The sequence below is a fragment of the Ursus americanus genome, chromosome 21 (assembly GCF_024610735.1).
Source record: "Ursus americanus isolate L20-20 chromosome 21, mUrsAme1.1.p, whole genome shotgun sequence".
Lineage (NCBI taxonomy): Eukaryota > Metazoa > Chordata > Mammalia > Carnivora > Ursidae > Ursus > Ursus americanus.
Window position 1 is genome coordinate 45,547,719 of NC_142147.1, and position 27,640 is coordinate 45,575,358.

At 53.8% G+C, this 27,640-nt stretch overlaps 1 protein-coding gene across 2 annotated transcripts; it reads left to right on the forward strand.

The window, feature by feature from the left end:
• The first annotated feature begins 470 nt into the window (after window positions 1-470).
• Window positions 471-27,481, forward strand: AXL (AXL receptor tyrosine kinase). 2 transcript variants are annotated; one of them, XM_045782619.2, is made up of 20 exons: window positions 636-847; window positions 2,017-2,239; window positions 2,792-2,892; window positions 3,410-3,586; window positions 8,542-8,622; window positions 8,765-8,880; window positions 12,327-12,537; window positions 12,834-12,973; window positions 13,289-13,439; window positions 13,648-13,674; window positions 15,118-15,250; window positions 15,548-15,639; window positions 17,948-18,043; window positions 18,206-18,283; window positions 19,700-19,792; window positions 20,189-20,310; window positions 20,906-21,015; window positions 24,231-24,390; window positions 24,869-25,005; window positions 25,622-27,481. In XM_045782619.2, exons 1-20 carry the CDS (start codon window positions 784-786, stop codon window positions 25,971-25,973), a joined length of 2,664 nt encoding a protein of 887 aa, XP_045638575.1. In that variant the 5' UTR covers window positions 636-783; the 3' UTR covers window positions 25,974-27,481. The 2 variants fall into 2 exon arrangements, with proteins under 2 accessions (XP_087726934.1, XP_045638575.1); XM_087870808.1 differs by lacking the exon at window positions 13,648-13,674 and having other exon boundaries at window positions 471-847.
• Window positions 27,482-27,640: the final 159 nt, after the last annotated feature.

Below are 27,640 nucleotides of genomic sequence, written 5' to 3' on the forward strand. Positions count from 1 at the left end.
TCTTCCTCGGGTCTATCCCCCAGGGATGCCCACCCTGCTGGGCCCTCCCATTTCTGGTTCCTGAGTTTCTGCAGGAATGGAGTTCCTGATCCGGCTTGTCGAGTGGGTCCGTGGGCCAGAAGCGTGCCCCTGCATGCCTCCCGCTGTCCCAGCCTCTGTGGGGATGACATCTGAGTGTGTGTGTCCTCGGCAGAGGAGCTGGGAGTGTGAGGGGGAGTGCCTGGCTGGGACTGGGCTGGGGGGGTGGAGGCAGGGGAGGGGGCTGTCGCAAGGGCTGAGAGGGGAGTGGAGTTCTGGAGGAATGTTTACCAGACGCTGAGCGAGCCCAGAGGGACAGCGCCCAGAGCCCGGATAGAGAGCCACACAGCCTCCCTGCCTCGCTGGCCCAGGATTCAGGGTGCAGCCCTCGGGGGTCCCTTCCCCCTCCTCAAACTTCCTCCAGGGCCCCTTTAAGACAGGGCTGGTCCTCTCCTCCCCAAGTTAACCCCTCCAAGCCCAGGTGGCCCCCCTGGGCTCCGGCCGGTGGGCGGAGGCAGAGGGGGAGCCAGGGGCGGGGAAAGGGTTGCCCGAAGTCTGGGAGGGAGAGTAGGAGGCTGGGGAGCGAGGAAGGCAGCCGCTGAGCAGAGCCGGCGAGGGGCCCCGCCGTGGCAGGCAGGCAGTGCCAAATCCGGGGAGCCCAGAGCTGGGGGGAGGGCCGGGGACAGCCCGGCCCTGCCCCCTCCCCCGCAGGGTGCCCAGCAACTTCTGAGGAAAGTTTGGCATCGTTTGTGTGGTGCCCCGAGGATGGACAGGGTCCCGCTGGCCTGGTGCTTGGCGCTGTGCTGCTGGGGGTGCGTGGCCCCCAAGGGTGAGTGATGGGGGCCCGTCGGGGGAGGACCACCCAGGGCTAGGCTGGGGCAGGAGGGAGCGGAGTGGGGGTGGATGGCAGGTGCTGGGGGGAGTCTGGGCTGGCTCGAGGAGTGTCTTTGGGACAGCAGAGAGGGAGACAGGGAGGCACCGAGTCAAACGAGGCGGGGGGGGGGGGGGGCGGGGGAGGGGAGAGAGGCCGGGGAGAGAAAGGGGCTCAGAGAGGAACAGGACAAGAAACAGAAACTGGGAGGGTCAGAGACAGAAAGAGGTGGACACAGAGGGAGACAGACAGAGAAGCTGGGGGCCCGAGTGGGGCCGGACTTGACTCAGGGGGCCTTAGAGAGAGGGGCTGAGCTGGGGGCTGCCCCGGAAGGAATCTTCCAGAAAGGAGTACGAAGTCAGGCAGTGGGGTGAGGAGGGCTCCGGAGCTCTAGGGGAAAACCCTTGTCACTGTCAACCCCCCCCCACACACACACTTGTCCTTACCCCATCACTGTCTGCTCCATCTCTGGGACGGGGGTCTCTGGAGCCGGCTTTAGCCCACCATCTCTCTGGGGCTTCATTTCTCTGTCCCGATCTCCGGCTTTCTCTCTCCCTACTTTCTAGGTGTCTCTATAATGTCTCCCTCTGTCTGTCTCTGTCTCTCTGTCCGTTTGCCTCGGTGTCTCTCCCCCAACTTTTTTCCCCTCTCAGGGGTATCTCTCTCCTCATCTCTCAACCTCTGTGTCTCTCCGGTCTCTGTCCCTTGCTGTCTCTGACTCCTCATGCCTGACTCTGGCTGGCTTCTCTCTGTCTCTCCTTCCCTGTTTCTCTCTCTGTCTCCTCTCCCACCCCACCTCTTTTTCTTCCGCACCATCCACCAGCCCAGTCTGTCAAGTCTCTAGAGACCCTAAGGGAGGGCAGTGGGGGGCAGGGGCTGGCCCTGCCGGGCAGTCCAGGGCGTGGGAGGCTGCCAGATTCCCGGCCTACTTCCCAACAGACCAAGGATCGGGGCCTCTAGGAAGGATGGAAGCCGGACCCCAGTCCCCTGGGAAGTCTCCCATCCTCCCCCAAAGCCTCCACCCTCCACCCCCCTCTGAGGTCACTTTACAACTATGTGGGCCTAAGGGCCTGGCAGGCTGGGAAGAGAGCAGGGGTTCCTAAGCTAACTTCCCCATCTCCCTGCAGGCACACAGGCGGAGGCAGACCCCTTTGTGGGGAGTCCAAGGAACATCACCGGTGCCCGGGGACTAATGGGAGCCCTTCGGTGCGAGCTCCAGGTTCAGGGGGAGCCCCCCGAGGTGACCTGGCTTCGGGACGGACAGACGCTAGAGCTGGCAGACAGTACCCAGACCCAGGTGCCCCTCGGTGAAGACGGGCAGGATGACTGGAAAGTGGTCAGCCAACTCAGGTGCCCAGCCTCCCCCACCCCGGCCAGCCAGCCGCATGCCTCCTGATCCCTGTCCCCTGCCCCAGACCTCCATCATACAGTGGGTGAAAAATTATGGGCAGGAGCCCCACCTGGGCTGGACCCCCAGTGTGGCCGCTCGCTAGCTGTGTGGCTTGGAGCATGTGATGTAACCCTGGCTTTCACTTTCCTCTTCTGTAAAACGAGTTAATAATAGTACCCACTTCTTAGCTCTGAGGAGTTTCTAGTCCAGACCCCCACTCTTTCAATTCTTTTTTCTTTTTTTTTAAGATTTTATTTATTTATTCGACAGGATAGAGACAGCCAGCGAGAGAGGGAACACAAGCAGGGGGAGTGGGAGAGGAAGAAGCAGGCTCACAGCGGAGGAGCCTGATGTGGGGCTCGATCCCGTAACGCCGGGATCACGCCCTGAGCCGAAGGCAGACGCTTAACCACTGTGCCACCCAGGCGCCCCCACTCTTTCAATTCTGATGACCCCTACCCAGTGTCCAGTGCTGACCCTGAACCTTTCTCTCTCTCCTCTTGCCCTGTTAGAATCTCCTCCCTGCAGCTCTCAGACGCAGGGTGGTACCAGTGTGCGGTGGTCCTGGGAGGAAAGACCTTCGTGTCCCAGCCTGGCTACGTTGGGCTGGAGGGTGAGCCCTGGGTGCAGAGGTCATGGGTGGGCAGGAAACCTGAGTGGACAGAGGGTGCTGGAGAATTCAGGGGACATGCATCCCGGGAGTGTCAGAGATCTTTAGAGGGTCCGGGAAGCTGGGGAGTCTCGGAATTACTGGGGGCAGGCCTGGGTGGGATTATATGTCCTAGGGAAGAAGACATCTTGGGGGTTGTGACATGTCCTAGGGTCGACATCGTTGGGGTAGGACATTCTGGGGATCGGCTAAGGGGTCAGAGGTACAACTTAACCCTCTCCCTCACCCGTGGGGGCCGCGCCTTCCTCACTGGCCCCACGGATCAGACACAGGTGGGGGAGTCAGGTATTGGGATCACGTGTTTTGGGGGTAGAGGCCTGAGGAGTCAGACATCTGAAGGAAGTTCAGGTGTCCTGAGGGATCAGATACCAGGGTCAAAGAATCCACAGCCTGCAACATCCTAGCAGTGAATCAGACACTTGGGGGGCTCAGAGGGACCTCAGCAACTACCCCCCCCCAGGCCTGCCTTACTTCCTGGAGGAGCCTGAGGACAGGACTGTGGCCGCCAACACCCCCTTCAATCTGAGCTGCCGGGCGCAGGGACCCCCAGAGCCTGTGGACCTACTCTGGCTCCGAGATGCTGTCCCCCTGACTCTAGCCATGAGCCATGGTCCCCAACAAACGTTTCGAGTTCCAGGTAAGTCCGGGGAGGCGGCCAGCTCAACATAGAGGGCCAGGCAGGATGGGAGTGGGGAGCAAGGGAGCCTTTCATGTCCCTGTGTGAGTGTCTGCCTGTCCCTCTGTCCTTCATTCTCTCTCTTTTTCTGTCCCTGTCTCTCTCTCTGTCTTCTCTTTTTATCTGAGTCTCTCTGTCTCTGCGTCTCTATTCATATCTATCCCCTCGTTTCTCTCTCTAAGCTTTCTCAGTCCTTTTCTCTCTGTCCTCTGGCTCTCTGTTTCTCTGTCTCTTTCTGCTACTCTGTGTGTCTGTCTCCCTGTCCCTCTGTCTCTCTTCACCCCCCCCCCCCAGCCTGTCTGAATACAATTCTTTGTCCCTGGTTTCCTCTGAGCTGTCCCATGGCCCAAATGTGTGTGTGGGCCTGATGCCCCTTTGTCAGCCCTTGACCCCAAGCCGGGCACCAGAAGCAACGAGGCCCTCCTCTCCTCCACCTCCTTCAACCTGCCCACCTCTGTATGGGAATAGCTTTACTGGGGGGACAGAGCTGAAAACAGAGGAAGAGGAGAAAGTGGGAGACAGAGAAGGACAGTTACAGAGAGAGAGAGAGAGAGAACAAGAGACGTGGGAAAGGAGAGACCACGGAGGTAACCTAAGATGGAGAGAGACAGGACAGGGAGGTCTGAGTGACAGCCGAAACTCTCCTAGCTTCAGGGTCACCATCCCCTTCCGCACCACAGAGACAGAGACGGGGCAGGACCTAGCTTGGGATCACAGCGAGGTCAGAGGTAGCACTAGGGCCACCGGGCACAGAGACTTCTCCCTCACTGGGGAAGGAGAGATGGAGGAAGACAGCTGGCTGAGGCTCAGTCAGAGGGAGGCAGCTGGACCCTGGAGGGCATCAGCTTCCTGCACCCCCAACCTGCTGCCTCCGTCTGCTGGGCTGGGGAGGGGACTCCTGCCTGAGGGTCTCCTGGGCTAGAGGGAGGTGTCCACATTCTCAGCATTCCGGGGGCCCTGAGTGTGCAAGGAAGAGGTGGTGAGCATGCCAGCCCCTAGAGGGGTGACTCAGGCCCGTGGCTCTGGGGTCTGAGTCAGCCTGGCAGGACCCTGGAGATGGGAAGAGAGAGGGGGATGGGTCACCCATCCATCCCATCCCAGGAAGGAGAAATGGGCATGAGAGGGCCCGTGTGTGTATCAGTGTGTGGTAGAGCTGCGGGGGGAGGGCGTCTGTGTGTGTCTCAGCGTGTGTGTGTGAGGTCTGGGTGTGTATGTATCCATGTCCCTCTGGCCCCGTGTCTCAGTGTGCCTGTCAGCATTAACCTCTAGTATGAGGCTGTGCTTTAGGGAAGGCCGGCTTAGATGGTGTTTAGTGTGCGTGTGTCTAAGAATACCCGTGTCAGCCTGGTGTCTGTCCTCCTTCATGTTTGTGTGTTCACAGCTGTGACTCACCGCGTAAAGGTGGAGTGGGGGGGGGCTGGAGAGATGGCAGAGTGAGGCGAGGCAGTGTTTTGTGGCTATTTTGCATTTAGCTCCCTGTGGAGAAGTGACAGTGTCACCTCACAGGTGTGCATCAATGGGTGTGAGTGCGTCTCGGAGTGGGCACCTGTTTCCTTGTGCCGGCAGGATGTATCAGTGGACAACTTGGTGTTCCTCGGTGTGTTTCCACTGACTGGCTGTCCCTGTGTATTTGTCTGTGTCCATGCGTGTGTCCGTGGTTTCCACGTATAGGTCCCAAGGTGAGTGTGCTGGTGTGTGACGCTCGCAGGGACCCCGTATCTGCGTGTGTGTGTGTGTGTGTGTGTGTGTGAGAGAGAGAGAGAGAGAGAGAGAGAGATTCACAGCAGGCAGTAACGACTCGCTCTGCTTCTGTCCGGTCTCCCCACGTATCAGCCTCAGCCCCGATTGTCTCTTGGTAGATAAACTTACCAACCAGTGTGTATGTGTGTGTCTGTGCCCCCTCTGTGCACACGGCAGCTGTGTGTCTGCGCCAGTGTTTACGCAAGCGTGTGTTTTTGTATAGTCTGCTTCTCCGTAACTGTGTCCGAAGCAACCTGAGTGTCCAGCTGTGCTTGAAGGAGTGGCTGTATTGGTTTGCAAGCCAGTCAGCATGAACCTTATTCCTGTCCCCGTGTGTATCTGCTGGACAACTTCGACTTCCACGTCTGTGTGTTGCTCGCTGTGTGTGTTTCAGCCTGCAGGTTTGTGTGTTTGGCAGGATGTTGCGTTGCTAGGTGTTTGCAGTCAACGTACCTATGGTAGATTGTGCCTTCATGTTTGTGGATATACGTGTGTTTCTTTGTGTATGTACGTCAATGTCAGCCCCTGTGTAGATACGCGCGAGTCACCGGGTGGGTACTGGTGTCCCTGCGTGTTTGTGACATCAGCCCTTAATGTAGCTTAGCCAGTGCCCGGTTTTCTGTTTTTGTGCCAGTAACGGCCCCTGTATGTTAAGTGTGATTCATTGTGTGTGCGCGCGCGCGAGGGTGGGGGGAGGTGCTGTGTCAAGGAATTTTGTCCGTTTGTGTGTGTCTGTCCCTCGATCTGACTCAGGGCGTGCCCCCTCTCCTTCCATCCCTCTGATTCCCTTGGAAAAGCGCGGGGGTGTGGGGAGGAGGAGCGGGAGAGGAGAGGGAGCAGGACAGTGCATCTTGAAAGCACATCTGGAGTGGGCCCGCTCCAGTCTCGGAGGGAGAGCCCGCTGAAGGGGGGGGGTGTCCCAGGCCCCTCCATCCCTGCTCTCTTCGTCTTCAGGGTGCGCGCTGAGGCCGAGAAAGGGGGATCCCGGGCCGTGCGCCCCCCCCCCCCGTCGCTGCCGGAAGTGCCAGAGCGGGAGGGGGGCGCCCCGGTGACTCACGCGGGGGCAGGAATGCTGCGGTCGGAACAGGACCCGGCTCCAGAACTCCCTCCCGCCCCGGGGCTCCTCGGGCGGGCAGCGCCAGCCCCCGCGCGGTGACCCTGGCGGGCCCCCACGTGCCAGGTGGCTGGACCGGACCCAGGCTCCCCGCCCCCTCCGGCAGCCGGCCCGGGGCTGTCCTGCCCCTCCCCCGCCGGCGGGGGCTGCGGCCGGGCACCTGACCTTGGCTGGGAGCTGCCGCCTGGGCAGCGGCGCTGGGAAGCTTCCCTGCCCACCCCCTTCCGGCCTGGGCCGACTTTCCCTCATTCCACTCCCTCTGCCGACTGAGAAAAGGAAACTTTGTGTCTGCGGGTAGATGGTGGTGGTGGTGGTGGGAACACTGGCGCGCCCGCGCTCACACACACACACCGACCGAGCAAGGAGATGCACACAAGCCTGCGACATCCATACACACACACAGGACTGCGGTCACAAGTGCAGACTCAGGACTTGGTCCTCTCACACCCTGTCCCCGCGCACTGTGCGTGTGTCTGTATTTCCCTGTGCGTGCATCCCTGGGATGTCCTATAGCTGCGTGTGCTGTGTATGTCTGTGTTTGTGTGTCTGTGTCTCGTGTTTGTCTCTCTGCTTGCGTCTTTGTGCATGTGTGTGTCTGCCTGTGTCCCCACCACCGCCACACTGGGGAGGGGAAGCAATCCACCCCCAGACACCCAGAAACAGTTACTCGAGACACATATTGGGGCGCCGGGGTGGGGCGCCAGGGTGGGGCGCCAGGGTGGCTCAGTCGGTGAAGCGACTGCCTTCATCTCAGGTCATGACCCCGGGGTCCTGGGATGGAGCCCCACTTGGGGCTCCCTGAGGGAGCCTGCTTCTCCCTCTCCCCCTGCTCATGCTCTCTCTCTCAAATAAATAAATAAAATCTTTAAAAAAAAAAAAAGACATATTAAGTCACTTAGCCATGGAATTACACAGGCTCCTATTTCTACATACATACCCAGAAACACTCGGAGGTACACAAGGGCATACACATAAAGTCATTCACTCATTCAACAAGCATTTATGGAGCACCTACTGTGTGCAAGACCATCGTGGGCCTGGGGGCACACAGCAGGGGACCTAACAGACAGAAAGCCCAGTCCTCCTGGAGCTGATGTATGGCAGAGTTGACAGTGAGCAGGACATACAGGTAATAGGTAAAGTGTGTTGCGATGAGTAGAGCGGAAGAAGAAGAGTAAAACTGGGGAGAGGCTAGATACGGACGTGAGGTCCCAGCTCTGAACGGGGCAGCCGGGGACAGTTGGCGGAAGAGGTGGGATCTGAGTCCCAGATGTGAAGGAGGGCAGGAGGGAGCCACATGCACATCTGTGGAAAGACAGACGGAACAGAAATCAAAGTTCCCGAGATGGGAACGTGTCTGCTGCCTGTGTTCCAGAAACACCTGGAGGACAACGGGGGTCGGTAGGAGCTGAGCTTAGAGCTTATGAATGAGTGAACACCTGTAACCTTACACACACCCATGAGGGCCTGTTTCTTAAGTGTGTGTCTACCAGGGATACATGCCTCTATGTGTGTCTGTACGACTCAGTGTGATCTGTCTGTGTTTGTGCAAGTATGTGATTGTGTGTGTGTGAATGTGTCTGTGTGTGTGTTGGCGTGTGTCTAGGTATGAGTATGTGTGCTTTTGTATGTGTGTGTATAACTGTGTGTTGGTGTATGTGCCTGGTGTGTCTGTCTGCATACACGTATGAGTATGTGTGTTTGGCATGTGTGTTCCTGAGTATTGTCTGTGTGAGCATACGTGTGTCTCTGTGTGTAGGTGTGTGTGTCTGTGTGTGAGTGTGTATATGTGCATGTGTGTCTCTATCTATGTTTGTGCCCGTGTGTGAATGCATGTATGTGTGTCTCTGTGGTGGGACCTTAGGACAGAGGCCACCAGCCTGTCCTTGGTCTGGGGATGGAGGCCTGTATTCCCAACTCATCCCTTCCCCGCCCTTCAAGCAGGTGCCCTTGTGGGCTACACTGACTGTCAGGCACGGCATGGTAGGAGGTGGCCCAGCATGGCCTGGGAAACCCTCCTTCCTCTCTCTGACACTGGGCCTCTCCTTCGATGACTCCCCAGGCTTGAACAAGACGTCTTCTTTCTCCTGTGAAGCCCATAACGCCAAGGGGGTCACCACATCCCGCACGGCCACCATCACAGGTGACAGGAAAGGGAGCTGGGGTGGGGTCAGAGGGTGTGGGGTCTGGGCCAAAGGTCAGAGCTGGGATAGTGGACAGGAGGGTGGAGGGGAGCTTTGGGCAAAGGCCCCCCAGGGTCAGTCCCTCCCCTCATCTCTCTGCAGTGCTCCCCCAGCGGCCCCGCGACCTCCACCTGGTTTCCCGCCAGCCCACAGAGCTGGAGGTGGCTTGGACCCCAGGCCTGAGCGGCATCTACCCCCTCACACACTGCACCCTGCAGGTGAGACCTCAGATTCTGCTCGGCACTCCCTCCGCCACACATAAGCCTCCAGCCCCTCCCTGGGAAACCAGCCCTTGCCAGCCATTCGTGTGCTGAGAGACAGTAGAGCCTCCAGTTACACCAGATGTCCTGGCTTCAAATCCTGACTCCACCAGCAGTGGCGGCAGGAGCTTGGACCTGTGACTTAACTTCACTGGACCTCAGTTCTCTCATCTGTAAAATGGGCAGATAGGCGTGTTGTAAGAATTCAATGAGTGAGGGCAAGGAGCAAACTTAGAACAGTATTAGGAACATAGGAAGTGCATAATAAACTATCAGCTGTTTTATTTTTATTTTTATTTTTATTTTTTTCGTATTAGTAATATTGACTCTGGCCAGACTGGGAAGCCCGAGACAGCAGGGCTCAGAGCCATGTCTGTCACCACCGGATGCCCACAGCCCTGGGCTTCTCCCATCCCAGCCCTGATCACTCTGGGTTGTCACTGTCTGGGGGTGAGTCTGTTTCCCCACTGGACTGGGAGCTCTGGGAGGCCTGGTCCTGGCCTGTCTCAGTCACCACTGGGTCCTCACCATTGCCCAGCACAGGGTCAGACCTAGAGTACAACACGTTTGCTGGAGGAGAACTGAAATGCTCCAGATGAAAAACAAACACAGTTCTCTGAATACGAGACCCCGTTCTGGCCTAGAGTTCTTTGAGATTTGGAAGTGGGAGTGAGGGTGGGACAGCTCCTGCCACGACAGATGACAGTAATTAGTAATGACCAACTTTTCTGGAGCGTCATGGGCCTTGTGTTGTGGCTTTCTGCACACCCCCTTGTGCGTTTACGGAGCAGGGTCTGTGGAGACACCCGCTTTGCAGATGGAGACGCTAAGGCTTAGAGTAAACAACTTGGCTGGCCAAGATCACAGCCCGGAAGTGGCCGAGGTGGGATTCGAACCCTTGTCTCCTCAAACCCAAACAGCCCCCTTCCCCTCCTTAGAGACCATTCAGAGCCAGCGTTTGATGAAATAAGAGCTGTCTTTCTTGCAGTTACGTGCCCTGGACTTTATCTCACCCACTTGTCATTTTAACCCTAGAAAGTAATCTGCTAATCTTCCCGTTTTCAAGGTAAGGAACTGAGGCCCAGAGAGGGGAAGTGGCCTGCCTTCCCCATTAGCTTAAAAGGATAAAACTGATTCAATCCCCAAGACTGGGCCCACTTGGGAGACCCTCAAATGCCAGGTCAGGCATCTGTTGTAACCCCACCCACGCGCGTCCAGTGTCAAAGAAAAGCAGAAGTGTGTCCTCTTCCTTCTCCAGGGCTCACTTCCTGCTGTGCCTGGCCTGGGGCAGGAGGGTTCGAAGGGGAGGGTCACAGGGAAAAGAGAAGTGGGAGTGGGCACCAGGAGGCTGACTGTCTGGACCTATGTCCCTGTTGTGTCCCCTTTGTCCCAGCAGAGGTTCCCCTTCCCATCTGTCACAGCAGGTCAGAGAGCAGGCATGGGACAGCTTCCCCCCCCATCCTGTTACCCACTATCTGCCCACCTCCTTCCAGGCCTCGTGGTGGGATCCTCTCCCCACAGGGTCTGTGTGACTTTGGGCAAGCTGCTGAACCTCTCTGGGCCTCGGTTTCCTTCATCTGTAAAATGGGAATGAAAAAAGAAACTGACCTCAGAGAGTAGTGGTAAAAAGTCCGTGAGTTCATCAGGATTGCACTTGCCAGGGTGCTGGACACGGTCGGCACTCAAGAAACGTTAGCCGTGAATAGCCTGTGCAAACCGGCTTACGTGCGGGGTGTCATTAAGCCTCACAGCCTACCAGATAGGAACTCTTGGATGCCCATTTTCCAGAGATAGGAACAGAGACTCAGAGAAGTAAAGATACTTACTCTAGGTCACACAGCAAATGATCCAAACGACCCAAAGAATCTTGGGTCCCCACCAGTGAGCAATAAACTCCCTCCGAACACTAGGTGTGTCAGTGTGGATGGGTCCCCTGGTTGCTCCCCATCAGGGGAGGGGGGATGGCAGCCTCCTTGCGGTGTGGGGCTGTGATGGTGTGGCCGTAGAGGGTTTGTGGTTCTGTGTGGCAAGGCTGTACAGATGTCTTCCCCTGCTGTGGCCCCTGCCATGCTGATCGTGCTACTCCCGGGGACCAGGAGAGCATCCCAACTTGGGACGCTGAATAGGGCGTGCAGAGTTTGACACTGGTAGCCCGGCGACCTCTCTCTCTCTCTCTCTATCACACACACACACACACGCACAATAATAACAATAAACACTCAGTGTGCACAGCCTCCTCTAAATGCTTACAAGCATCAATTCAATCAATCTTGCAAGCTAGGGAGCCATTGTTGTTATCCCATTTTACAGATGAGGAAACTAAGGCACAGTGCTAGGGGCTGGTGGAGCCTAGATCTGAACCCCAGATCCAGCGTCTATGCTTAGCAAGCTCTGCTGCCTCTGGACAGAGGAGAAGTATTGTTACTATCGCCGATGTTCTTATTTATTTTAAAATTTTAATTTATTTGGGAGAGAGAGAGGGAGAGTAAGCACAAGCAGGGGGAGGGGCAGAAGGAGAGGGAGAGGGAGAAGCAGGCAGCCCGCTGAGTGTGGAGCCCTACATGGGGTTTGATTCCAAGACCCTGAGATCATGACCTGAGCCAAAGGCAGACACTTGACCGACTGAGCCACCCAGACGCCCCAAAGCACAAGTTTTGAAGACAGGTTGGGGTCTAGTTCCCAGCTTCATCAGTGACATGCGGGTGACCTTGGGCAAATGATTCCATTTCTCCAAGACTCACTGTCATCCTCTGTAAGTGGGGATGCACACGGTACCCACGTACAGGGCTGAGGTCAGGGTCAAATGAGTTCAGATGTGTAAAGGATTTTTCTTTTTTATTAAGGTAAACATAATGGGCATAATCTTTGGTGTATACCTAGATAGTTAAACACGAATATTCGCCCATGTCACCACCTTCCAGATCACCACCCACCAGCTCCCCGCAAGGATCCCTGAGCCTCCAGAGGTCCCCACTCTTCTGACTTCTCTTGTAGGATATTGCTTTTGCCTGTGGTTGAATGTCATTGTCATCGTCGCTGACCACCTGCCATGTGCTGTACAGTTTGTCCTACATTCAGGGCTTTAGGCAGCCCGGGAAGGCACTCGCTCCTCCAAGCCCCCATGTTCCAGATGAGGAAACTGAGGCTCAGAGAGGGAAAGTCTTGCCAAAGGTGGCTTTAGCGAGTGATGACAGAGCCACTTCATGGAACTGGGTAGTCTTCTCGCTTTGCAAATGCAGGTGCCCGTGTTACACCAGCATGGAACTCACACACACACGCACACACGCACACACACACACCCTTGCAAAGTTGTGTCATCACACTGGGACCACCACTACCGACTTGTGTGACCCCTCTTGAGATTTCGTGTCTGTCCTGTCCTCACACCCCTTCCCTCTCCCCAGGCTGTGCTGTCAGACGATGGGGTGGGCGCCCGGCTGGGAGAACCAGACCCCCCAGAGGAGCCTCTCACCTTGCAAGCGTCTGTTCCCCCTCACCGACTTCGGCTGGGCAGTCTCCATCCTCACACTCCTTACCACATCCGGCTGGCCTGTACCAGTAGCCAGGGCCCCTCACCCTGGACCCACTGGCTCCCTGTGGAGACACCAGAGGGAGGTAAGAAGGGGCTGGTGTGAGGCAGATGTCACTCGCTGCTCGCATCAGTGCCACCTCCAGCATCTCCTGTCACCCATTTACCCCATGTGGCCTCAGTCCTTCCCACCCAGCCCCTGACTCCTCAGCATGGCCCACTGGCATTTCTCCCAGACCTCTTCCCTGTGCTTCCTCTCATGGGAGGCCTTCACGAGTTGCCCACGCGCATGCCCTTTGCACATTGGTCCCACTTCCTGGGAACAGGGGAGGGGGTCAGGAAGAGGTGGGGGTGCCAGCTTCCCCTCTTTCCTGTCCTCCAGTGCCCTTGGGCCCCCCCGAGAACGTTAGCGCCATGCGGAATGGGAGCCAAGCCCTCGTGCGTTGGCAGGAGCCAAGGGCGCCCCTGCAGGGCACCCTGTTGGGGTACCGGCTGGCCTATCGAGGCCAGGACACCCCCGAGGTGGGTGCTGCTGGCGGGGCTGGGGAGGAATGGCCGGGAGGAGAGAGATGGGGAGGAGATGGCAGAGCGGACAGGACAGTGGTGCAGGTTGGGGTAGTGCCAGTACCAGTGGAGCTGATTGTGGAGTGGGCATGGGGATGGAGAATGGAGGTAGGGGTGATGGTGAGGGATGAAGGGTAGGAGAAGGTAGGGGGAGGGGCTGTGGGGGAGGAGGGGGCTTGCAAAAGATGGGGACTTGGAGGCCAAGGGTGAAGTCTTAAGACTTAGGGGCGGGGGGTGGGAGCTCTACCCTGATGCTCCATCCGGATGTCCTAGGTGCTCATGGACATAGGGCTAAAAAGAGAGGTGACCCTGGAGCTGCGGGGGGACAGGACTGTGCCCAACCTGACGGTGTGTGTGGCAGCCTACACTGCTGCTGGGGATGGACCCTGGAGCCTCCCTGTGCCCCTAGAGCCCTGGCGCCCAGGTAACTCCACAGTCCTGCTCAGCCCCCTGCAACCAGTTCGCAAGGACCCTGTCTCGCCCAGATACCCCTACTTGCTCCCTGTACCTTTCAGTGTTACTTACCCCAATCCAGGCTCTTTTCCCACCCGAAATCTTACTGAGAGCCTCACCCATGTCACACCAGTCTTACCTCTCTGAGCATGTCCTGCTTCTGTCCTTTCTCCTCACAGGACAAGGACAACCAGTCCACCAGCTGGGTAAGGCTTCTCACCCCCTCTCCTCCCTCCTTTCGCTCAGCGCCCACTGAGGACCCCATCACCACAAACATACCCATTGCCATTGCTTTCATGTTTCTCAAACTCATCACTCTAATCTTCTAATTCTTGGGTTTGTGCGGTCCTTGATGGTGTTGCCTGGAGTGGCCCCATACATCGTAGGTACTCAATGAATGGTGGATGGATGGATGGATGGATGGATGGATGGATGGATGGGCAGACAGATGAGTTATACCCCACAAATCCATCCCTCTCAAATATTTCTCCAGCAATTCTCAAACGTTCCTTCTACACCCACTGTATCCTCATAGTAGTATTACAGCTCACCTCTTGTAACTAAACCTACTACCGTCAAGTACCCCTTACGTGCCTTCCTGCCTTTCTTTGCGTACCCTTTCCACACTAATCCCAGCCTCCTTTCCCTTTCATCCTATTACAATCCTATGTTCCTCACCCATGCTTCCCAAACCCAGTGCACACCCACAAGTCTCATTCACAAAGCGCACAATTTTCACACCTTCACCATACATCCCCCATTGCAAATACTGGGAAATTTGGGTCCACACTATCACACACGCTTGAGTTCTCCTTGTGTACCCATTGACACTCCTCACCCTTCACCAATCCTAACCCATTCCCACTCTGCACAGCCCCACACCAAACTCCTGGTACACTCAGCACGTATCCATTCCCCCCTTTTTACACACCATTTCAGCTCATCCTGTGTCCACACTCCTCTCACACTAGAGTTACATCCTTAGAAATCACTGCTCACTACTTGTATCTAAAACTCCGTGGGCGCCTGGGTGGCTCGGTCGTTTGGGCATCTGCCCTCGGCTCAGGTCATGATCTCAGGGTCCTGGGATCGGGTCCTGCATCAGTCCCTGCTCAGCAGGGAGCCTGCTTCTCCCTCTCCCTCTGCCCCTCCCCACTACTCATGTGCTCACTCTTTCGCTCTCTCACTCAATCTCAAATGGATAAAGTCTTTAAAAAATTAATTAATTAATTAATTAATTAAATAACAAATAAAACTCCTTGACTAGTCCTCACTCACATACCCCAAATTCCTCCAACACTCCTCTGACATTCTGTGCACCTTTCTTTGCACATGTATTTCCCTCCCATCCTTCGCTTTATGGAAACCCCTCCATTGTCCGTGCACACTCAAGACCATTCCTTGGCCATTTGTCCAAAAGCCTCATACTCCTTGCACACACCCCACACACCCATCCTATGCTCCACACATTCTCTCCCCCGCTCACCTGTTTTCCACACCCAAGTCCATCTCCTCGGATAAGGGAATGCACCCTACCACATGCCTCATTATCTATTTCACATCTGTCTCCCTCCAACATCACATCTTTGGGGCCCGGGGAGGAGGATCCAGGGCTTCCTCCATGACCTGTGTACCATACCCCCCGACAGTGAGTGAGCCCCCAGCCCCTGCCTTCTCATGGCCCTGGTGGTACGTACTGCTGGGAGCAGTTGTGGCCGCTGGTTGTGTCCTCATCTTGGCCCTGTTCCTCGTCCACCGGCGGAAGAAGGAGACCCGCTATGGGTGAGTTGGAACTACGTGAGTAGGGAGGCGAGTGTGCCCTGGGATGGAGAGGCTGGAGTCAGGGAGACCGTGAGGAGGCTGGTGTGGGACAAGAGATTACCAAGAATCAGAATGAGATCAAGGGTGTGGGTAATGAATGGAAGGCAGAGCTTAGAAGTCCAAGACATGATCAGCTAAATTCTGGAGGGGAGTGTGGGCAGGGCATGGGGTTAGGGTGGTGTTCACTTTCACTGCTGTCAGAAGGAGGGGGTTGCACCTGGTTCTGCCCTGCCCTCACCTCCTGCCCATTCCCCCCAGAGAGGTGTTTGAACCAACAGTGGAGAGGGGTGAGCTGGTGGTCAGGTACCGTGTTCGCAAGTCTTACAGCCGCCGGACCACTGAAGCCACCTGTAAGTGAACCCCACACCTCCCCGCCCTGGTGGGGGGATAACGAGTATAGAGATTGGGGCCTGCTGGGCTTTTGTCAATGTGTGAACCAAAAGTTTCCAAAGATCTTGGAATGCTAGGACATTAGAACCACAGACCCTAAGAACAACGGAACTGTGAAACCACACAGACCCTTAGAATAATAGGGCCTTAGACAAAAAAAAATCATAGAAAAACCAAACCACAGAGCCACAGGATCCTAGAACAATGTCATGATGATGATGGTAAATATGACAATGATGGTGATGAAAAGGGCGAAGATGGTAGGATGATTGTGAAGCCAGTGATGACAGCCAACCCTAGCACTTCCTATGTGACAGGTGCTAAAATGTCATTTAATTGAATCCTCACGACAACCCAGTGAGGTAGGTGCGTCACTCCCCCCCCCACACACTTCGTAAATGAGGAAGCTGTGGCACAGAGTGGTTAAGTAACTTCCTCAAGGCCACACAGCTTGCAAGTTGGACAACTGGGTTTCAAAATCAGGTCATTTTGCTCTGAAGTCCATCCTCTGAACTGCCTCTTCGAATTATAGAATGTTAGAGAGGTAGAGTTGCTCCTGGCCGAAACAATCACAGGCTCAATACTATAGACCCTTCAGATCTTGAAAACCCAAGGTCCTTAGACCTCTAGACTCTTGGTGAGACTGTGGAGTTATGGAGGGTCCCAGCTATGAAGGGACCTCCAAGGCCACCTCGTCAAATCTATTCATCTTTTCAGCTGGGGAAACTTAAATCCAGAGAGGAAAGGGACAGAGTGATGTCTCTCCCCAGCACACCGTGAGAAGGCTGCCGGGGCCCCAGGGAGATATCGGAAGGGGCTGGGAAAGACATTTATTTAAGAGGAGCAAGAATAGGAAGCAAGGAGGTCATGGCGTTCCAGTGGAGTAACGTGCACCAGCGGTCCTCAGAGTGTGATCCGGGTCCCTGGGGGTCCCTGAGACCCTCTGCAGGGGGTCCATGAGGTCAAAACTATTTTCATAACAATTCCAAGATGTTATTTGCCCTTTTACACTCTCGTTCTCCCACACGTGTTCCGTGGAGTTTTCCAGAAGCTCTCTAATACGTGATGATGTCACCACTCTGTTGGTCGATGAACATGTGGCTGTTTATTCTTGTGTTTGAAAAATCTATCCACTTTAATTTTGACTACAGTCCGTGTCGGTCTGTATAAGCCCCCTGAACGAAAGCTCTTTGCCGTCCTCAGTAATTTTAAGAACGTGAAGGGGTCCCGGTAAGTTTGAGAACTGTTGCTATAGAGCAATGAGAATAAATTACAACCATGCACAACAACTACATTACAGCCGTCTCAGAGACACGGTGTTGAGTGAAAGAAACCAGACACAAAAGAGAACATAGTATGGGATTCCACATTGATGATAATATCCCCAAGCAGGGAAGGCCAATCTATGGTAAGAGAAATCAGGAAGGTGGCCAGTCTTGAGAGGACAGGTCATGATCTGTTCTTGACCTGGGTGCTGGTTACACTGTTGTGTTTGCTTTGTAGAAATCCACTCAGCTGGGGCGCTGGGCGGCTCCGTCGGGGTTGGCGTCCAACTCTTGGTTCCGGCTCAGGTCATGATCTCATGAGTTGTGAGATCAAGCCCTACATGGGGAAATCCCTACTCAGCAAGGAGTCTGCTTGAAGAGTCTCTCCCCCTGCCCCTCCCTGCCCCGCTCAAGTGCGCACTCTCTGTAGAATAAATAAATCTTTTTAAAAAGTAAGGGGGGGCACCTGGGTGGCTGTGTTAGTTAAGCAATCAACTCTTGATTTCAGCTCAAGTCATGATCTCAGAACTGTGAGACTGAGCCCCATGTCAGGCTCTTCGCTCAGCAGGGAGTCGGCTTGGGATTCTCTCTCTCCCTCTCTCTCTGGCCCTCCTCCCAATCTCGCACATGGGAGTGTGCGCTCCCTCTCTCTCTCTCTCAGAAAGAAATCACCGAGCTGCTCCCTTATGATTTGTGCAGATTATAATTCAATAAAAAGTTAAGAAATATTTTTAGCAACTGGTATGGCAGAACACTGACCAATTAGGGCGCCCAATGGTGCAAGATTATATGCCCGGCTCTAACCCTTTAGCTGCTGTTTTGGGAGAAGATTCGGGGAGCCTAGAGGAGGAGCTAGGGTGGGATGTGTGCTCAGGGCAGTAGCTGGTTTTGAATTCAGAAGTATTTCAGTATTTTAACAATGGGCACATCCCTCTTGACATCCAAATGTCTCCTGAGTGTCAGCCCTGCTCCACGGCTCTGTCCACTCCCACCCCCCATGCAGTGAACAGCCTGGGCATCAGTGAAGAGCTGAAGGAGAAGCTTCGGGATGTGATGGTGGACCGGCATAAGGTGGCCCTGGGGAAGACGCTGGGAGAAGGTGAGTTCCCCCCTGCCCCCCTTCCCCCCCACCCCCCCACCAGCACATGCGCACATTCCCCGGAACCATGAAGTCCTTCACTTCCCCACCCATACCCAGTCACAGGAAATGCAGTCCCCAAAAGCCCCTCTGAGGTCAATGTCTCCCTCCGGTCCCCTACAGGAGAATTTGGAGCAGTGATGGAGGGCCAGCTTAACCAGGATGACTCCATCCTCAAGGTGGCCGTGAAGACAATGAAGAGTGAGTCTGTGCTTACATGTCCGCACAGATGGGACCCCCAACCTCTAACCCTAGGCTTTTTCCCTATGTCCGTAACAAGGCAGAAGAGCAGAAAAGCGAGTAGCAAATTAGCCCTGCCACAGAATCTTAGGGTTTCCAGACAGGAAGTGGAGTCCATGCTCGGTACTTCGAGAGAAGGAATTTAATAGGGGGAGGTTTACTACAAAGGCACAGGAACAACTGGGAGCAGTGAGGCTGGAGATTAGTAGTAGCAGTACCTTACTTCTACCCCAAAGCCTAAAGGGCAGAGGGAGGAAGTGATGTCACCAGAGCCCACGGCCAGGGTGGGATTTGGAATTGCAGATTTGGAGACTGCCTTGTGGGAGCTTGAAACACACAGCCACCATCAAGGCAATGCTGGAAGCAGTAAGGGACAAGGTTAAATACCCCAACTTCTCCCTCTCTGCCCACCCACCTGCCTGTCTCCCATCAGTGCTTCCCATTGGCGAACTCCAACAGGAAAATGGTATGAAAGGGAGCCTGGGAAATGTAGTTTTTGGGGACCGGCCTCCTAAGAGAACAGGGGAAGGTCTGGAATGAGGCACACTTGGCCTCCACATTAACCAGCTGTGTGATCTCAGGCAAGTGACCCTCCCTCTCTGAGCTGCGTTTCTTCATCTGGAAAAAAAAAAGATCATAATATCCTTGCCTCCTGGGGTGAGCCAAAGCACTTAATGCTGGAGGTGTTATGTAGTATGTGCAATTAATGTGGACTGCGACTATATTATTTACATGGTCAGAGAGGGTAGGAGCCAGACCAGGCTCACACAGCACAGGAAGTCCAGGGCCAAGTCCTTTCCATACAGGGAAGAGGCATTGAGGGTCAGGCTCTGGCTGGTGGTGAGGGAAGAAGGATGCTTTCTTAATCACTGGGGCTAAAAGCTTGGGTTATAGAGTCATCAGTGTCTTCCATTCATTCATTATTGAGCACTTCTTACGTACCAGATTACGTACCAGATTACGCTCTTCACCTAGGTTTGAGTCCCAGCTGTGTGATCTTGGGTGAGCTGCTTTGCCCCTATGAGCCAGTGTCTCCAGTTGTAAAAAGGGAGTAATCGTATGGATCCCCAGGGAAGCAGCCTCACATGGGGACCTCAGAGCCGGCCCACCTGGCTTTCACTTCTGCCTCTTCCACTGCCAGCTGTGTGTGTCCTTAGGCAGATTCCTTAACCATTCCGTGCCTTGGTTTCCCCATCATTAAATCGGGGAGAATAAGAGTTGCCCCTCAGAGTTAATGAGTTAATGTCTATATAAAGTGCTGAGTGCAGCACCAGGTACTTAGTAATCATGTTTGATGAAGATGATGATGAAGGAGAGGAGAGAAAGAGTCCTCCCTCCCCTCCCCTCCTCCTTATCCATCTTCCTCTTTCCCCCAAGTTGCTATCTGTACAAGGTCGGAGCTGGAGGATTTCCTGAGTGAAGCCGTCTGCATGAAGGAATTTGACCACCCCAACGTCATGAGGCTCATTGGTGAGGGAGGGGCAGGTTTAGGGCATCTACAGGCTCCGTGGAGGCCACTCCAGAAGGAAGACCCCTCCCTCCAGCCCTGGGAATATCAAACCGCCAGGCTCCCTGCTCCCCCCTCCCTCAGAGTCAGCAAGCTCCCCCCTCCTTCTTTCCCTCAGCTTGGAATGTGACCTCTGACCTTTCCCAGAAATAGCTGAGGTCCCCAGGAGGGCTCTGGAAACTTCCCTGGGAACAGTGCTGGAAATGGCTTCTCTGAAGCTTCGTCCTTGCCACCCACCCCCCACCCCCAAAAATTTGGAAGCTAGATTTGAGGGGGAGGGAGAGACATAGCTGAGGGAGGGGATGGCTTCCCCTCCTGCCCAACTGGAGTGACAGGGCTGCCTGGGGCGGGGGGTTCAGGCGTCTGTTTCCAGGGTTCCGAACGAGAGGGCTTCCCGGCACCTGTGGTCATCTTACCTTTCATGAAACATGGAGACCTGCACAGTTTCCTTCTCTATTCCCGGCTCGGCGACCAGCCAGTGGTGAGGGACATTTACTTGTCTGGTTCACAGGTATTAATGGAGTACCTGTCAGGTACCCAGCACCGCTCAGACACTGGAAGACCATGGAGCTCTCGTGAAGCTGTGTGCCGGGGAAGGCACCAGCCAATAAATAAGTTAACAAATAAATAAGCAAGAGAACTTTAAGTGCTAGGAAGGAAACAGAGTCAGATGAACCACAGAGAGGCCAGGCAGTTAGTTTGGGTGGACAGAGGTTTTACTGAGGAGGTGACCTTGAAGGCGGGAAGTGGGGTGATCTGGGGAGAAGCAGTTCTGGCAGAGGGCACGGCATAGACAAAGGCTTAGAGGCGGGAACAAGTATAGTCTGTCTGACAACCAGAAAGGAGGCCCCTGGCTGGAGCGTAGGTCGCACGTCCAGGGCAAGGACAGTAGGACATCAACTTGGAGGGGATTATATAGGGCCTTGTTGGAAAAAGGTTGGGTTTAATTCTTGGAGCCATGGGAAACCACTGCAGGGCAGAGATAGGCACACACAGGAAGGGAAGGAGGGAGGGAGGAAGGAGGGATGGATCTCAGGGACTCTGCTGACCTCTACTCCGTCCTGCTTTGCCCCCAGTTCCTGCCCACTCAGATGCTGGTGAAGTTCATGGCAGACATAGCTAGTGGCATGGAGTATCTGAGTACCAAGAGATTCATACACCGAGACCTGGCCGCCAGGAACTGCATGTGAGTGCTGAGCCTTCCACAGACGACCCCCCCCCCCGCCCGCCCCGTCCCGTCCTCAGGGGAACCGCATCCCTCCTTCCAGGATGGGACAGGGGTCTAGACACACATACCCCTCAGACAGACCAGAACTCAGGACTGGGATAGAGAGGTCAGCAAGGGGATTGAAGAAGCCTTCCTGGAGGAGGGGGGCCTGGACCTGAGATCCTGGAGGGGTATTTGGATGTGGCAAGAGGGTGGGTTCAGTGGGCGGCATGAGGTGAGCAAAGGGGCAGAGATGACCGATGACAGTGGGGACATTGAAGCCTCATCTCTCTCCCCCTCTGTGCTGAGTGCCTTGCCTGGGGCTGCCCTTAGGAAGGGGCCACACTGAATAAGGGGACCAGAACCCCCCCCCCCACCGCCCTGCCAATAGACATGCCAGAAAATAGGCCAGAATTAAACTAAGGTGGGGTTGGTGCATGTATTTATAAACACAGGCTTTGACTATTAATTTCCTTACAATATTGGAGCTGGAGAACCAGAATCTTCTTCAAGACGTGTAAACGTTCGCAGGACTCTTGGGGATATGAGCGTTTCTTTATTTTCCTCCAATTCTTTATGTGGAAAAAGTCCAGTCCCACAGAAAGGTTGAAAGCATTGTGCAGTGGACACCCATACATCATCGTGGTGGGGATGATGCCATATTTCTTCTCTCTTCTCTGTCTTTCTCTCTTTCCTCAACCTCTTCAAACTGAGTTGCCAAGATGGTGATACCGGACCCCTAAACCTTCAGTAGGTATCTCCTAAGAATGAGGATTTACACGTAAATGATTACAGTTCTGTTGTCACACCTAAGATTAACCATAATTCTGCAACATAACTTCATATCCATCCAATCCATATTCAGATTCTTCGGTTGTCCTCCGAAATGTCTTGTAGGGCTGTTTCCCCCCCCCCAAATCAGAATCTATTCAAGGTCCTCCCAATGCATTTGTTTGTTATGTCCCTTTGGGCCTTTTTAATCTGGAATAGCCTCCCCCACCACCACGTTTGGTTTTGTTTTGTTTTTTTAAGAGTTTATTTATTCACTGAGAGAAAGGGAGTGTGCATGCGTGTTAGGGTGGGGAGGAGCAGAGGGGGCAGGAGAGGGATAAGCAGACTCTGCTAAGTGTGGAGCCCTACAAGGGGCTCAAGGCAGGGCTCGATCTCAGGACCCTGAGATCATGACCTGAGCCGAAACTGAGTCGGACATGTAACTGACTGAGCCACCCAGGCGCCACCCCCCCTTTTATATTTTTACGGCATATTCTTTTGGAAGAGACCAGGCCTGTTGTCTTGTAGGAATGACATATATGTGTCTGTTTCCTTGAGGTGGCTTTTGCCTTGTTCCTCTGTTCCCTGTATTTCCTGTTAACTGGAAAATGTATGTAAAGGCTTCAATAGACTCAGTCGAAATGGAAATTCCTTTCCTTCTGCAACTTGGGCTGATCCTAGGCAAGCCCCCTATGAAACAATGGCACTGAAAATCAGAGTAGACCATCCAGTGTAATGCACCTGTTGCTTTTTTTGTTAAGTTGAAATATCGAGGAGTGCCTGGTTGGCTCAGTCAGTGGAGTGTGCAACTCTTGGTCTCCAGGTTGTGATTTCGAGCCTAATGTTGAATATAGAGATTACTGAAAAAAATCTTAAGGGATACCTCACTGGCTCAGTGAGTAGAACATGTAAGTCTTGATCTCGGGTCATGAGTTCAAGCTGCACATTGGGCATGGAGCCTACTTAATAAATAAATAAATTTTAAAAATCTTTTTTTTTTTTTTAAAGAAAGTTCTTGGGGCACCTGGGTGGTTCAGTCAGTTAAGCATCCAACTCTTGATTTCTGCTCAGGTCATGATCTCAGGATCGTGAGACAGAGCCGTGTGTCGGCCTCTGCACTGGGTGTGGAATTGCTTAAGATTCTCTCTCCCACTGCCCCTCCCCCACCTCCTAAAAAATAAACAAATAAAAGGAAAAGAAAAAAAGAAAGTTCTTTGAAAAAAAAATTGAAATTCTTTCTCACCTAGTTGGCAACTAGCCACTACCCCAAGCCTCCCACCCCCTCCACAGCCACCAGCCTGGATGCCTAAGCATCACCCCTCTGCCTCCCTGCCGTGATTCTCTGACCTTCCCTGGACCCAGCAGTTGAAGGTTAACTCCTGCCACAGGAGGGGCCTCCAGGGTCTGCTCTGATTGGTCACTGCCCAAGCCCATCCCCCTAGCTAGAAATCATCAATTCTTAAAAAAATAGAATCCCAAGAAACTCAGATGCAAAAATTAGAGAATCTTCTATTTATATAAAGCACAAAAGCGAGCAAAAGCAATCCATGCGTGTTAGGAGTGAAGATTGTGGGGGTACCTGAGTGGCTCGGTCGGTAAAGTGTCCGACTCATGGTTTCGGCTTGGGTCACTATCTCATGGGTGGTGGGATTGAGCCCGGCATCCCACTTTGGCTCTGTGCTCAGCAGGGAGTCTGCTTGAAGATTGTCTCCCTCTGCCACCCCCCAAATAAATAATCTTGAAAGGAAGGAAGGGAGGGAGGGAGGGAGGGAGATTGGGGCTTCCCTTGGAGGACTAGGAAGGAGGACTGGTAATGTGTTTCTTTCTTTCTCACACTTAAAAAAAATCAATGTATATTTTACATAAACACCCTAGGTGTGCAGCTCAATGAATATTTGCTTGTCTGTAGACCCACCTCTACCAACCAGCACTGGATCAAGACAAAGAACATTTCTAGGCCCTGGCAGGCACCCTAACGGACTTCCCAGTCACTGCCCCAAGGGGAAAGCCCTTATTATGGACTCGAGTCCCCTGTTTTTAAATGTCACGTAAATGGAATCATGCAGTTTGTACTCCTTTGCGTCTGGTTTCTTTCGCTCAGCGTGATGTTTTTGAGGTTAGCCCACATCTCTGTACATATTGGTTAGTTCCTTCTTTTCCTTTGCTCTGTGGTATTCCTTATTCAGGTGACGTCCCACAATGTTCTGTTTCTTAATCTGGGTGATGGTTACATGGGTGTGTTTATGGAACTTCACATGGAGGGAACAAGACGAGACACATTTCCCTTTGGTCTGGGGTTGACAGATCCTCACCCCCAAGGAGGACAGCCAGAGCGGGGGATGGAGACGCGTCTGAGAGTGAGGGCAGGCTTCTGGGTGGAGGGGGCAGGGCGGTCACCCCATTCCTCTCCCCAATCTGGGCAGGCTGAATGAGAACATGTCTGTGTGTGTGGCGGACTTTGGGCTCTCCAAGAAGATCTACAATGGGGACTACTACCGCCAGGGACGCATCGCCAAGATGCCAGTCAAATGGATCGCCATCGAGAGCCTGGCTGACCGTGTCTACACCAGCAAGAGCGATGTGGTAGGTGCCGCCCTGACAGGAGTGGGGGGCAGCACAGGGGCCTGACCACAGGGGTTAGGCATGTCTGGGGGTGTGGTGGGCATCTGTGAATGGTGGTGTGGACATGTTGGGAATATGTACAGGTCCACGTGTGCATGGTGGCAGGTTCATACGGGGGAACGCGTGGACAGTTTAGGTTGGGAGAGGCAGTGGTAAGTATGTATATGTGTGTACAGCCAGGGTGTGAAGGGCAACACACGAGACCATGTGTCTGTGAAGTGTGTATGGATGTGTGCATGATGACCATGTCTGTATGTGCACAAAAGTGATCTCTGGGAGCATGTCCCTGCGCCGGGTTGCTATGAAGAGCTAGGAGGCACCTGCTAAAGTCGCTGTGGACATGTGTGCACATACGTGTGGGTGTATTTATGAACCCATGTGTTTGGGGTGTCTTTGTGCAGGAGAAACCCTCTAGTTCTCTCCCCTCTACTCCCCACAGTGGTCCTTTGGGGTGACGATGTGGGAGATTGCCACACGGGGCCAAACCCCATATCCCGGAGTGGAAAACAGCGAGATTTACGACTACCTGTGCCAGGGAAACCGGCTGAAGCAGCCTGTGGGCTGTCTGGATGGACTGTGAGGATCCTCAGGACCCCACCCCACCCCCACCCCATCCCAGATTTCACTCCAAAACCCTGAGCACCCACACATGGCCCCAACCCTCTAAAAGCTGCAGAGAATCCCTCAGACTGTTGAGGAACCCATGCTGAGATCCCCCACTTCCCCCAAATTCTAATTCACCCCAGACTCCTGAGCACCTGTACTTCCCCCAATGTTCTTCAACACCCAGGACCCTCTGCCAGCCCTCCAGTTTGCCATCTTGAGCTTCTCCAAACTCACGGGTCTCCTCTGAGATGTCCTCCGGATCCTTTAGGATAGAGCTTATCAAACTTTGCTGTCTCACAGCCCACAGAGGAGAGCAGAGCATTCATCCAGCGCTTTGAGGGCAAAGTCTGCTGTAGCAAACCCTCACTAGAACACCACCCGATACCCAGAGAACTTCCCCAAGACCCTTTCCAGCTCCCGAGTGTCCCAGGACCCCCCTTGGAAACTCTTGAGAATTCCCAAATCCCAATAGAAGCCCCCAAACTGCTCATGGTTCCTTCCAGTTCCATGAAATGTCCCCAGACTCCCAGAATGCTCCCCTTCTGAGCTCCTCCTCAGTCTCCCACCCCTCACTTTGCCGCCCTAGGTATGCGCTGATGTCCCGGTGCTGGGAGCTAAACCCCCGGGACCGGCCGAGTTTCTCAGAGCTTCGGGAAGATCTGGAGAACACGCTGAAGGCCCTGCCCCCTGCCCAGGAGCCCGATGAAATCCTCTATGTCAACATGGATGAGGGCGGGGGTCATCCTGAACCACTTGGAGCTGCTGGAGGAGCTGACCCCCCAACCCAGCCTGACCCTAAGGATTCCTGCAGCTGTCTCACTGCGGCTGAGGTCCATCCCGCTGGACGCTATGTCCTCTGCCCTTCTACAGCCCCTGGCCCCACCCTGCCTGCCGACAGGAGCTCCCCAGCTCCCCCAGGGCAGGAGGATGGAGCCTGAGACGACACTCCACCTGGGACTCCCTCTCAGGACCCAAGCTCGGCACTGCCACTGGGGGAGTCTCCCCCCAACTATTTCCCCACTCCAGGTCTCACTCCCGACTACAGCCTTCTCTTCCTACCTACTGCACTTCCCCCCCAGACTGATCCTCTCTCTTCTCCATGCCTCGGTGTCCCCATGTGTAAAAGGAAGGGGTTGGGCTGCAATCCCTAAGGGTCCTTCCAAGTCTAACATTCCAAGATTCTAGATTCTAAGGTTTAAGGAGTCTAGATGCAAAGGTTCAAGGTTTCAAAGATGCTATTAGTCTTTGGCTCTAAGGACCTAAAATCCCAAAGTGTCTAATTCTAAAGTGCCAAGGTTGCAGACATGGAATTTGCAAGGCCTATATTCTAAGGCTCTGAGAGTCCACAGCTCGAGATTTTTCTGGTTCTAGAATTCTTGATACAGCCCGCAAGATTTTAGGTTCTGAAGCTCTAAGATTCTAGTTCTAGGATCCAAGGCTCTATGATTCTAGATTTTGTTTTTCTGGGTTTCTGAGTCCTTACAGTATACGATTCTAGATTCTGCAATTCTAGACACGGAGATTCTAAGGCCTAATGTTCTAAAATTTGAAGTTCTAAGCCTCTTAGACTGTAAATCTTCTGGCTATAAGACTACATCATAAGCCTTCAAGATTTTATCTTCTCAAGTTCTAAGATTCTAATAGTGGTTTATTATAAGTTCTAAGGCTTTATGATCCTTGAAGCTCTTATTATGAGATTCTGGATCGTAAAGATCTAAGATTCTAGAATCTGCAATTCAAAAGTTCTAAGAGTCTAAAGATGGAGGTTCGAAGGTCTAATGTTCTAAGATGGGATGTTCTAAGACTTAGTCTAAGAACCTAGATTCTGTGTCTAAAATTCTAGACCATATGCTTCAAGATTCTAGATTATTAAACTCTAAGATTCTAATGTTGTTCTGTTCTATGTTCCAAGACGCTCTAGACTCTATTGGTCCAAGATTCTGGATCCTTAGCATCTAAGGTATAAGACTACAGTTAGTTGTGACTAGCTAGATAACCAAAGTTCTAATCATTTCTAATGTTGGACACATTTAGGTCCTATGCTGCAGTCCACCTTTCTAGGATTTTAGTTAAGGGTCCAAGAATCCACAGTTCTAAATCTTAAAATCCTAGGCACTGTAGTTCTATGATTCAAACGTTGTCAGTTTCTAAAGGTCTACAGGTCTAGAATTCCAAGGTATGATTCCAAGGTTCTAATCTTATGGTATTCTTCTGTGTGACTCTTGCCTTTTGAGCCACCTCTGCTTCCTCCTCCCCTCATGTGGGGGCATGCCTCCCCTCAATCCTGTGCAATAATGCATTGGGGATGCCTCCTTTCCCCAGGAGACAATTTCTCTCCTTTTGGGCCATGCTGCCCCCCTGAGCCAATCCCTCAAGCCCCCTGTACAGAGGTGTGGACTCTGGCACCTCCGGAGGGGCTCAGATCACATAAAACTTTATAACCACACTTCTGTCTCCTCTTGTTTCCACTCAGCTGTCACGTGGCCCCTCTCCCTGGCAGCTCCGTTTCCCTATCAGTAAAAAGAAGGGTTTGGTGGGGGTCTAGGAGTTCTCCCTTTACGAAGAGGGTAGAAATGAGCATACACGTAGACAAAAAGACACGAGA

Excerpts from the sequence above, each read along its gene's own strand:
- AXL (XM_045782619.2), top strand. The coding sequence starts at position 784 with ATGGACAGGGTCCCGCTGGCCTGGTGCTTGGCGCTGTGCTGCTGGGGG. Across the intron at positions 8,881-12,326 it reads TCACACACTGCACCCTGCAG|GCTGTGCTGTCAGACGATGG; the intron begins GTGAGACCTCAG and ends CCCTCTCCCCAG. Across the intron at positions 21,016-24,230 it reads CTGGCCGCCAGGAACTGCAT|GCTGAATGAGAACATGTCTG; the intron begins GTGAGTGCTGAG and ends CAATCTGGGCAG.